Source organism: Oncorhynchus nerka, linkage group LG19 (genome assembly GCF_034236695.1).
Source record: "Oncorhynchus nerka isolate Pitt River linkage group LG19, Oner_Uvic_2.0, whole genome shotgun sequence".
In the NCBI taxonomy this organism is placed as follows: Eukaryota; Metazoa; Chordata; class Actinopteri; order Salmoniformes; family Salmonidae; genus Oncorhynchus; species Oncorhynchus nerka.
The window spans coordinates 18251646-18264174 of NC_088414.1; the positions used below are offsets into that span (position 1 = coordinate 18251646).

General features: G+C 41.7%; 1 protein-coding gene across 1 annotated transcript; it reads right to left on the minus strand.

Annotated features, from left to right (window-relative positions):
• Positions 1-1619: 1619 nt before the first annotated feature.
• LOC115147011 (5-hydroxytryptamine receptor 1A-beta-like) lies at positions 1620-3190 on the minus strand. The gene has a single exon (XM_029689001.2). It carries the CDS (start codon positions 3188-3190, stop codon positions 1958-1960), a length of 1233 nt encoding a protein of 410 aa, XP_029544861.2. The 3' UTR covers positions 1620-1957.
• Between the last annotated feature and the right edge of the window lie 9339 nt (positions 3191-12529).

Below are 12529 nucleotides of genomic sequence, written 5' to 3' on the forward strand. Positions count from 1 at the left end.
ACCATTACTCCCGTGTTCCAATGGCACGTTGTGTTAGCTAATCCAAGTTTATCATTTTAAAAGGCTAATTGATCATTAGAAAACCCTTTTGCAATTATGTTAGCACACCCGAAAACTGTTATCCTGATTAAAGAAGCAATTAAAACTAGCCTTCTTTAGACTAGTTGAGTATCTGGAGCATTAGCATTTGTGTTCGATTATAGGCTTAAAAATGTCCAGAAAAAAATACTTTCTTCTGAAACTCGTCAGTCTATTCTTTTTCTGAGAAATGAAGGCTATTCCTTGCGAGAAATTGCCAAGAAACTGAAGATCTCGTACAACGCTATGCACTACTCTCTTCACAGAACAGCGCAAACTGGCCCTAACCAGAATAGAACCAGAATAGAAGTGGAGTGAGAGTGGGATGCCCCGGTGCACAACTGAGCAAGAGGACAAGTACATTAGAGTGTCTAGTTTGAGAAACAGACGCCTCATAAGTCCTCAACTGGCAGCTTCATGAAATAATACCTGCAAAACACCAGTCTCAATGTCAACAGTGAAGAGGCGACTCCGGGATGCTGGCCTTCTAGGAAGAGTTGCAAAGAAAAAATAATATTTCAGACTGGCCAATAAAAAAAAAAGATTAAGATGGGCAAAAGAACACAGACACTGGACAGAGGAACTCTGCCTAGAAGGCCAGTAGCCCGTTGTCCTCTTCACTGTTGACGTTCACTGAGACTGGTGTTTTGCGGGTTTATTTAATGAAGCTGCCAGTTGAGGACTTGTGAGGCGTCTGTTTCAATTTTATGTTATTTGGATGGATAAAAAATGTGCCTTTCTTTCAAAGACAAGGACATTTCTAAGTGACCACAAACCTCACACACACACACACACACACACACGCACGCACGCACGCACGCACGCACGCACGCACGCACGCACGCACGCACGCACGCACACACACACACACACGCACACACGCACACACGCACACACGCACACACACACACACACACACACACACACACACACATTATAGTAGGGGAGTGTCATCGGCTTACTAGGTTATTGGTTTATAAAGCTTGTTATTGTGGAGCTTTCAACTTTGACTTGCTGTCACTAGTTTTGAATTCCATTGCATTCTTTTTTTTTATATCCCTGTGACATGCCTCAATTGCTAAATACAATTTGAACTTCCTGAAATGATTCATACTAGGATAGACAATTAGCACTTCAGTGATGGACATCAACATTACGCATTAGATTTTGTTCTTATTTTCATATCTGATCATGTTGCCTATAAAAAAATGTGTGTGTGTGTGTAAGTAGTTCAGGGATGTTACTGGTGATGTCTGTGATTATCTCAACCACCAGTCTGTTGTGAAAAAAAGTGATTATTTGCTGTGGGCTTATTTGGGTATATCTCTATACACAATTATTCCTACAAGAAAAACGAAATGATGCTTATCCTTCCATAATGCTTTCTATTGCTGACAGACTTGTAAATGTAGGTGACTCAACACAAATAACTATTTCCCCTTAAAATGCTATGGCAAATGCCTAAGAGATTATACGGATCTCAAAGTAAGCACACAAATCAACACAGAAGTACAGAAGATCCTGAAATAGGACATGGTTTATTGGACACTACAAAGCATGCTTGACAGGGGCACTGAGTGATCAGCTCTGACATCCTGCAAACCTCAAATCAAATCAAATCAAATCAAATCAAATCTTTCTCTTTCCTGCAAACCTGTTTATACAGCTTCGTTAAAAAAAACTCCTGGTATAATAATAATATTAATAATAATACAATTCCGTTTTATTAAACAACATTACTGTCAACTGTCAACCTTTCAGTAGACCCATGTTTGACTGACTAATACTACTGAAATGGTTGTAAGATTTGTCTTCTGCAGACATCACTCCCAACTCTGCAGTCAATCGTTTTACATCATAAACGGATTATGTAATATGCTTATGTTTTGCAGTAGTGACATTTTATTATTTTCTTAAAGGCACTTTGGAAGTCTTTGTTGAAATATGCGTAAATGATGGGGTTCAGTAGAGAGTTGGAGTACCCGAGCCAGTTAATGACGTCCTCGAGCCACTTTGGCATTTGGCACGACTGGCAAAAGGGCATTACCAGGGCGACAATAAAGAAAGGTAACCAGCAAAAGATAAAAGTGCCCATAATTATACCCAGCGTCTTCACAGTCTTGCGCTCTCTGGCCATGGCCATCTTTCTCTTTGCCTCCATGTTCTTATCTTGTCTGCTCTCAAAGAGCGGCTCGGAATTGGGGTTGTTGGGGAGTGGCAGGTTGTTTTTTGAGTTGCTCTGAACCTCGATAATCTCCAACAAATCGCCGTGCTTGACCGCACCGTTTACGCAGGGGGTTGGTTTGGGCTCCACGCTCCTCTTCCAGCTTTTACTCGGGTCCCCGTTGGTCCTCTTGTCGAAAAGAGCAGGGGACAGTGCCAAACAAGAATCAGACACTTTCTTTTTCTCTGTTTTACGCACTGTTCTCATGATTCTAAACCTGGCAGCTTTGAATATCCGTCCATATAAGACCAACATGAGTATCAACGGAATGTAGAACGCGCCGAATGTCGAGTAGATTGTGTACCAGGGGTCTCGACTTATCATGCACTGCTCGGGATTAGCTATGTCCTCCGCTTTACTACTCGGCTGGGAACGCATGATCAACATGGGTGGAACAGAGATGGAAAACCCGACTAACCAGGTGACACTGATCAGAACCGCCGCTCTTCTGGGCGTCCTCTTCTTCATATACTCTATAGGTTCGGTAATGGCCCAGTACCTGTCCAAGGCGATGGCGCAAAGGTGCAGTATAGATGATGTACAACATAACACATCTAAAGAGATGAAAATGTCACATGGTACCTGTCCGAGAGTCCACCTGTTTAAGACTTGGTAAAGGGCCGCCATGGGCAACACCAGAACCGATACCATCAGATCAGTCACGGCCAGAGACCCAATCAGATAGTTCCCTACATTCTGAAGATTTCTCTCCAGGGCGATGGCTGCAACCACACACGCGTTCCCAAACACGGCACAGAGGATAAGTACGGCAAGAAGAAAGGAGGTGAAGATTTGGGAACTTAGTTTAATCTCTGCATCAGCTGTCGAGGTTTCGTTTTGAAAATCAAATGGAAACCATGCGGCCGTAGTGTTGTTTCTTTCCTCCATGGTGATGAAAAAGGAAGCGCTCCTCAGTTACTACGTGTCAGTTCCAGTGCGCAACGGAGCTCCATCCTTGGAGAGCATTTGGTGATCTGAGCTGGATTCTTTGCGCCCTTCGCATAGCATTGCATACACTCCCTGTGCCGGGGGGAGAAGACTGACGAAACTGTATATTTATACCTGTGATGGAAAATACGTCAGTTGCCTGTGAGGTTGAAATAACGATTTTCTCTGCGCACCAACAGTTGGGTTCTCTCTGAGAGAGTGCGGACAGTGAGATGCAGGCGCTATCATCACTAGGACATTACCAACAGGTTTTGATAGAACAGCAATGACAGTGAATTTGCATGGAATATCCCCCCTCGTCCAAACACACACAGATTTTAAAGGTTTATGTATTTATTATTCATAATGTTTTGTCAAGAGCAATAGCAATTATTCTCGAAAACCACAGCTTGAACGGAAACAGTAGGCTACATATGCCTATCCTTTCTCAATGCTTAAAATAATAAAAACGAATCTGCCATTGCTGTTCTTGCTTCAAAATAAAGATGTTGAATGTATATAAGTTTCCCTCAGATCAGAGAGAGGAAACTTCTACACACCTCGATGTGAGCAGCAGGGCCGATGCTGCCACCTGGCGTAGGCCCTAGATGGCAGCGTGGATGTAGGATGGTACATATTTTTTTGTTAGTATCTGACTCTCCGTAACTACAAGCAATGACGTAATTGTCCTCTAACTATCTGTTGTCCACCAAATTCTTCTTCAATTAAAATATAAATTCCTCGTTTTGAGGGAATGCAAAGGAATTTGGAAATTCCAGGTAGGATATTTTATGTCTTACTGTGCCCTCTTTTTCATTGCTGTTCTCATCTGCCACAGAATCAGACATCGGTCTCCATGGTCAAACCAGGGAAGGTGGCTATTTTATGCTGCAGGAAGTTTCGTAAAGGCTTTGTAGACGGAACATGCATGCATCTGGTGGGTGAGAGTGGGTTACTTTTCCAGTTAGCATTGTGTATGGAAAGCACATAGGACATGATTCTAGTTATGACTCCAAAAGCAATTGTTCAGAGGCCATATATATCAAACATCTCAGGGTAGGAGTGCTGATCTAGGATCAGTTCCCCCCTGTCCATGTACTCTTATTCGTTGTGAACTAAAAGGCTAAACTGATCCTAAATCAGCACCCATACTCTGAGATGTTTACTCTGCATTCGACTGCAAAAACATCCAAGTAATGTTGGGTGTAGGGAAATTCCACGTTAACAGATTTACAAAAAACATTGATTTCAAAGTTTAAAGGGGCAATCTGCAGTTGCTACATCCATTTTTGGACTTATACATTAATACATTAATTATATGTACCCATTGATTCTTGAAGAATATAACTTATTAATACCTTATGATCATTAGTTCAAATGTCATACCCAATCAGAACCTGAAATATATATATTTTTTTGTCAATGTTGGTAAAGAAAGTAAATGCAAAACAAACACTATATAGCCTCAAAACATGGTTAAAACTGTAATTTTGATATCATGGAAGGTCGGTGTAACCGATGTGAAATAGCTTGCTAGTTAGCAGGGTGCGCGCTAATAGCGTTTCAATCGGTGACGTCACTCGCTCTGAGACCTTGAAGTAGTTGTTCCCCTTGCTCTACAAGGGCCGCGGCTTTGGTGGAGCGATGAGTAAAACGATGCTTCGAGGGTGGCTGTTGTCTATGTGTGCAGACGGTCCCTGGTTTGGGGCGAGGAGATGGACGGAAGCTATTCTGTTACACTTGCATCCATAGCTCTGTATATCAATTTGAGAGTGGTTACATTTCTCCATACCCATCCCTCAGCTTTTTACGAAACAGGGAAGAACAGTTTGTTATTGTTTCTACTGCTGATTGCCCCTTTTAACAAACCATACACCTCTATGCACAATGACTACTTTAAACAATTTACACTGAACATTTTAGACATTTACTGGAAGAACTGTGCAGATGTAAAATCTCCCTCAGTTTTTTATATGAAAACGTTTTTCTAAAACTCAGTTAAATATCTTCTCCGAATTGAGATCCAAAGAAAGAATGGGGTGTCAGCTATGACATGACACCTTCAGTTTGAATAAAATCTATTTTGGTTATTGAACTAGAGGAAGTAAAGTGGATTTACACCCTGTAACAGAATTATGGTAATTACATCATAGGTCCTTGATCTGTACTACACAGATGTTGATGTATCCTGAATAGGTAGAAATGTGCAATATGCATATTTGGGTATTATTGTCACGCCCTGGCCATAGAGAGGCTTTTATTCTCTATTTTGGTTAGGCCAGGGTGTGACTAGGGTGGGCATTCTATGTTCATTTTCTATGTTTTGGATTTCTGTGTTGTTTGGCCGGGTGTGGTTCTCAATCAAGAGGCAGCTGTCTATCATTGTCTCTGATTGAGAACCATACTTAGGTAGCCTTTTCCCACCTGTGGTGTGGGTAGTTATTTTCTGTTTAGTGTGGTTTGCACCTGACGGAGCTGTTTCGGTTGTTCATTTGTTACTTGTTGTATTTAGTGTTCAGTTTAATAAATAACATGAACATGTACCACGCTGCACTTTGGTCCTCACCTTCTTCCACCAACAGTTGTTACAATTATTCTTCACTGGCTATTATTCTAATGATCTCCGGCCCCAAATAATACCAAATTCTGAATTTACAGAAGGCAAATTGTTCCCCCAAAACTAAATATAAGCGTTGATATTAGTTGGCAGGGGTCTTTAACTCAACATGATTGTGTTTTCATGTGTTTCTCATACCCTTTAATTTTATGTTAGATGTTTTCTAAGACCCCTTTTCCATCCGTTTCACCAGAAATCAAAGCCTTTACTTAATCCACATTTTTAAGATGGAAAATTGTAAAACATTTATACCTACGCTTTCATTTCCCAAAAATATAGGCTCATAGCTTTCATTTGACTTCCAATGCTTGATGACAGCTGTGCATCGTTTCTTCCACTCTTCTCTGCAGATCCTCTCAAGCTCTGTCAAGTTGGATGGGGAGCGTCGCTGCACAGTTATTTTCAGGTCTCTCCAGAGATATTTGATCGGGTTCAAGTCCGGGCTCTGGCTGGGCCAATCAAGGACATTCAGAAACTTGTCCCAAAGCTACTCCTGTGTTGTCTTGGCTGTGTGCTTAGGGTCATTGTCCTGTTGGAAGGTGAACCGTCGCCCCCGTCTGAGGTCCTGCGCACTCTGGAGCAGGTTTTCATCAAGGATCTCTCTGTACTTTGCTCTGTTCATCTTTCCCTCAATCCTGACTAGTCTCCCAGTCCCTGAAAAACATCCCCACAGCATGATGCTGCCACCACCATGCTTCACCGTAGGGATGGTGCCAGGTTTCCTCCAGACGTGATGCTTGGAATTCAGGCCAAATAGTTCAATCTGGGTTTAATCAGACCCTAGAATCTTGTTTCTCATTGTCTGAGAGTCCTTTAGGTGCCTTTTGGCAAACTCCAAGCGGGCTGTCATATGCCTTTTACCAGGGGAGTGGCTTCCGTCTGGACACTCTACCATAAAGGCCTGATTGGTGGAGTCCTGCAGAGATAGTTGTCCTTCTGGAAAGTTCTCCCATCTCTACAGAGGAACTCTGGAGCTCTGTCAGAGCTACTATCGGTTTCTTGGTCACCTCCCTGACCAAGGCCCTTCTCCCCCGATTGCTCAGTTTGGCTGGGCGGCCAGCTCTAGGAAGAGTCTTGGTGGTTCCAAACTTCTACCATTTAAGAATAATGGAGGCCACTGTGTTCTTGGGGACCTTCAATGCTGCAGACATTTTTTGGTATCCTTCCCCGGATCTGTGCCTCGACACAATCATGTCTCTGAGCTATACAGACAATTCCTTCGACCTCACGGCTTGGTTTTTGCTCTGACATGCACTGTCAACTGTGGGACCTTATGTAGACAGGTGTGTGCCTTTCCAAATCATGTCCAATCAATTGAATGTACCACAGGTGGACTCCAATCAGGTTGTAGAAACATCTCAAGGATGATCAATGCAAACAGGATGCTCAATTGACCCTCATAGCAAAGGGTCTGAATACTTATGTAAATAAGGTATTTACATATATATATTTTTTTATAAATTTGCAAAAATGTCTCACTTCGTCATTATGGGGTATTGTGTGTAGATTGACGATAACTTCATTTTATTTAATCCGTTTTTGAATAAGGCTGTAACGTAACAAAATGTTGGAAAGGGAAGGGTTCTGAATACTTTCCGACTGCGCTGTATTTCCATAGATTTTTTTCAACTGGTATCGGGGGACCTTAAGGCAAGTCTTGTGAGGCCTCTGGGCAACAACCGACATGTACGTGTTTGTGAGAGTCTCCCCTTTTGACAGAGTTGTGTAGAAAAGAAGAACACCATCGTGTTCGTGAGAGTCTCATCTTTCCATAAGAGAGGTCATAGTAGGCTACTACATTTTGTGAGAATACCGATTTTTGGGATGTCTCATCGTCTGACAAACATCGCTTAGCTCTGTAACCTTTCACCGCAGTGCGTCATCAGCGGATGTGGTGGTATGAGACGCATCCAATGCAGCTCTCTCTAGCTTAAACTGACATATTTTTATGGGGAGGTAGCAGTAACTTTAATTGTTTAACTTGGGTCAAATGTTTCGGGTAGCCTTCCACAAGCTTCCCACAATAAGTTGGGTGAATTTTGTCCCATTACTCCTGACAGAGCTGGTGTAACTGAGTCAGGTTTGTATAGGCCTCCATGCTCGCACATGCTTTTTCAGTTCTACCCACAAATGTTCTATGGGATTGAGATCAAAGCTTTGTGATGGCCACTCCAATACCTTAACTTTGTTGTTCTTAAGCTATTTTGCCACAACTTTGGAAGTTTGCTTGGGGTCATTGTCCATTTGGAAGACCCATTTGCGACCAAGCATTCACTTCCTGACTGATGTCTTGAGATGTTGCTTCAATATATCCACCTAATATTCTTTCCTCATGATGCCATCTATTTTGTGAAGTGTACCAGTCCATCCTACAGCAAAGCACCCCCACAACATGATGCTGACACCCCCGTGCTTCATGGTTGGGATGGTGTTCTTCGGCTTGTAAGCCTCCCCCTTTTTCCTCCAAACATAGCGATGATCATTATAGCCAAACAGTTCTATTTTTGTTTCATCAGACCAGAGGACATTTCTTTTAAAAAACTATCTGTGTCCTCATGTGCAGCTGCAAACTGTAGTCTGGCTTTTTTATGGTGGTTTTGGAGCAGTGGTTTCTTCCTTGCTGAGTGGCCTTTCAGGTAATGTCGATATAGTACTCGTTTTACAGATACTTCTGTACCTGTTTCCTCCAGCATCTTCACAAGGTCCTTTGCTGTTGTTATGGGATTGATTTGCACATTTCACACAAAAATACGTTAATCTTTAGGACACCAAACGCGTCTCCTTCCTGAGCAGTATGACAGCTCCATGGGCCCATGGTGTTTATAGTTGCTTACTATTGTTTGTACAGATGAACGTGGTACCTTCAGGCGTTTGGAAATTGCTCCCAAGGATGAACCAGACCTGTGGAGGTCTGAAAAAATAAATCTGAGGTCTTGTCTGATTGCTTTTGATTTTCTCAAGCAAAGAGGCACTGAATTTGAAGGTAGGCCTTACAATACATCCACAAGGTACACGTCCAATTGACTCAAATGATGTCAATTAGCCTATCAGAAGCTTCTAAAGCCATGACATAATTTCCTGGAATTTTCCAAGCTGTTTAAAGGCACAGTCAACTTAGTGTATGTAAACTTCTGACCCACTGGAATTGTGATACAGTGAATTATGAGTGAAATAATCTGTCTGTAAACAATTGTTGTAAAAATTACTTGTGTCATGCACAAAGTAGATGTCCTAACCGACTTGCCAAAACTATAGTTTGTTAACAAGACATTTGTGGAGTGGTTGAAAAACGAGTTTTAATGACTCCATCCTAAGTGCATGTAAACTTCCGACTTCAACTGTGACAGGCTGACTACACCGCTCGCATCGCGTGCACGAGTGTTGCAAAATAAATGTAGAAATCTATGTTATTCAATTATTGCACCCACACTGCTCGGCGTGCGCCAACGACCTTCTGCGTTGCCAAAGGCTAAAATAGAAATCTGTTCTATTTCTGACGTAGATCGCGCTGCAAGTCCTGCCTCTCCCATCTCCTCATTGGTTTTTAGAAGCAGGTACCCACGTGCCATCTCCTCATTGGTTATACCCACGTGGGTGACTGAAAGATGAATGAGGTCTGTGGTGTTAATGCACCTAATTTATGAAAGTTGCCAATCGCAATATAAAGTCAAGAGAAGAAAAGGCCTGGAAGGAAGAGAGATGACTAGAAACGATTCGGTTGACCGTTTTATGTGTGGACCTTGTGCATTTAATGTAAAATAACAACTCAATGTTTATATCCCAGGACAAATTAGCCAGCAAGAGCAAGATAGCTAAATAGGACAAATTAGCTAGCAAGTGCAAGCTAACTAGCTAAATTTCCATAAATGTTTAATGCTTTTCGACCTGTCTCCAAATTAATATAATTGGTTCAGAGTTTGTTTGATATTTTAACCTGCGTGTTGTGATCGTGTTTGGTGTGGGGGGACAAAATAAATGTATGTACGATGGCGCACGTGCGCAGCCGGTTTGGGTTCCGTGTAAGTGCCGGTAAGAAAGACAGAATAATGGTGTTATGTGTGTAATGGTAAATTAAACATTCATACAGGTTAGTTTGTTTAATATTTTGCACTTTTGTGAGATTATTTTTGACCATTTTGTTGAGCTGACTAGAAGACCACAGTGGAGTCCTTTTTTTGGACACTGTTTACAACAAGCACACATTTCCTGACCTTGCGTGTCTGGAAAGGGGCAAAGTTACAGATTCGTCTTTGATAATGTAGTTGCCCATCAGCTAAGCATGTAACAGTTGACAGTGGCCAATGTGGACCTACATTTACATAACATTTGAGTCATTCTTATCCAGAGTGACTTATAGTAGAGTGCATACATTTTCATACTTTTTTTCTCCATTTTTTTCATACTGGTCCCCCGTGGGAATCAAACCCACAACCCTGACATTGCAAGCACCATGCTCTACCGACTGAGACACACAGGAGCTAGTGTATTTCATTGAGAGACACTTACACTACTGTACAGTGTGGTCTACAGGTACTACTCTGGTTCTAGTCTGACTGACCCGTAGAAAAGAGCAACACCTTCTGTTGTGGAGGTACCCAGGTTCAAGTCACCATACGTGGCTGCTGTAAGGCTCTTCAGCCGGTGGCCGTGAAGGGTTTCTTCTGAGGTTTGTCTCACTGCTTTATTGGTGCAGGGCTTGCACTGTATTTGGTGCTCATTTATAATCTGTAGTATAAATATGCCCTGCTATGGTGCGCGATACACACACTTGCACTGCACATACCAATGAAAAACATGTTAAGCAACGGTAAGGGAGACGCCTGTACTAGCGGTTGATATTTGTGTTTTGATAAAGTCGCTAGTCTTGTTCCAAGAGGAGTTCAATTCGTTTTGGTTGATTGCTGTTAAACTCAAGCCCTTACACAAACCACTCTCTTCATGGTTTGCAGACTGTCTCTGTGATATTGGTATTTTAATTGGGGGGCCTAGTGCATGTCAAAAAGCCCTCAGTTCTGCCCAAAATGAAAGACTCTCTATTGCCTCTGAGTGTTCTCTCACAATGACACTCGACAGACTGATTGGACTGCTCTCATATCATACATGAACATCATGTGCAAAGGGAACAAAGAGATGTTAATGTCCCCTCCCCTTCCAAAATTAAAACAATGCGAGCATCTGCAAAATCATTATTTGTCCAAATGATCAGTGACAACATATAAGAGTACCTAGATGTCTACTTAAGTACCTAGATGTCTACTTAAGTACCTAGATGTCTACTTAAGTACCCAAAGTGCCTAGATGTCTACTTAAGTACCTAAAGTACATAGATGTCTACTTAAGTACCTAAAGTACCTAGATGTCTACTTAAGTACCTAGATGTACCTAGAGTACCTAGATGTCTACTTAAGTACCTAGAGTACCTAGATGTCTACTTAAGTACCTAAAGTACCTAGATGTCTACTTAAGCCCCTATAGCTGCAACCTCCACATCTTCTGTAAGTCCTGCCTCCACATGCTGGCCAAGAACAGGCCTGCCAACACCACATGTCCCTTATCCCGCACCCTCATCCCACACACACTTTTCCAGAAAAGTGGGCTACGGTGTGAATTTATGGTGCATACTCCTCCCAATGGTTAACTTATTGATAATGACTAGCTGTTTTATCCATACTTGTAAATGGTATAGATGCTCTTTTGATGAGAGTTTTAACAAAAATGTGTTTAAATTGCCTTTCGCTTTCAGAGCTTAACCAGTCAGCTAAGACTTTCTTCCCAAAGGTCTACCAATCACGGAAGCACAACTTTTAAAAAGCTAACTGTGCTAAATGTCCTCTTACCAACTGCCGAAAACATTTCAGCATCTTTTGGGGTGAGGTATATTGTGTATTGCTTGCAGTCAGTGGTGTAAAGTATTTATGTAAAAATACTTTAAAGTATTTTTTTTTTAGGTATCAGTATTCTACTATTTCTATTTTTGACAACTTTTACTTCACTACATTCTTCATTTTGGCTCCCGAGTGGCACAGTGGTCTAAGGCACTGCATCTCAGTGTAAGAGTCCCTGGTTCGAATCTAGGCTGCATCACATCCGGACGTGATTGGGAGTCACATAGGGCGGCGCACAATTGGCCCAGCGTCGTCCGGGCTTGGCCGGGGTAGGCCATCATTGCAAATAAGAATTTGTTAAATAAAGGTTCAATTTAAAAAAGAAAATAATGTACTTTTTACTCCGTACATTTTCCCTGACACACAAAAGTACTTGTTACATTTTGAGTGCTTAGCAGGACAAAAATTGGTCCAATTCACATCCTTATCAAGAGAACAACTCTGGTCATCCCCACTGCCTCTGATCTGGCGGACTGACTAAACACAAATGCTCCATTTGTAAATCATATCTGAGTGTTGGAGTGTGCCCCTGGCTATCTGTAAATTTGGAAAAACAAGAAAAAAATGTGCGGTATGCTTTGCATAATATAAGTCATTTGAAATTATTCATACTTTTACTTTTGATACTTAAGTATATTTTAGCAATTTCATTTACTTTTGATACTTAAGTATGTTAGTATTTTACTGATTGACTTTTACTTGAGTCATTTTCTATTACGGTATCTTTACTTTTACCAAAGTATGACAATTGGGTACTTTCTGGGTGATGTAGTATTCTACATTGTGTTTATTAGTACC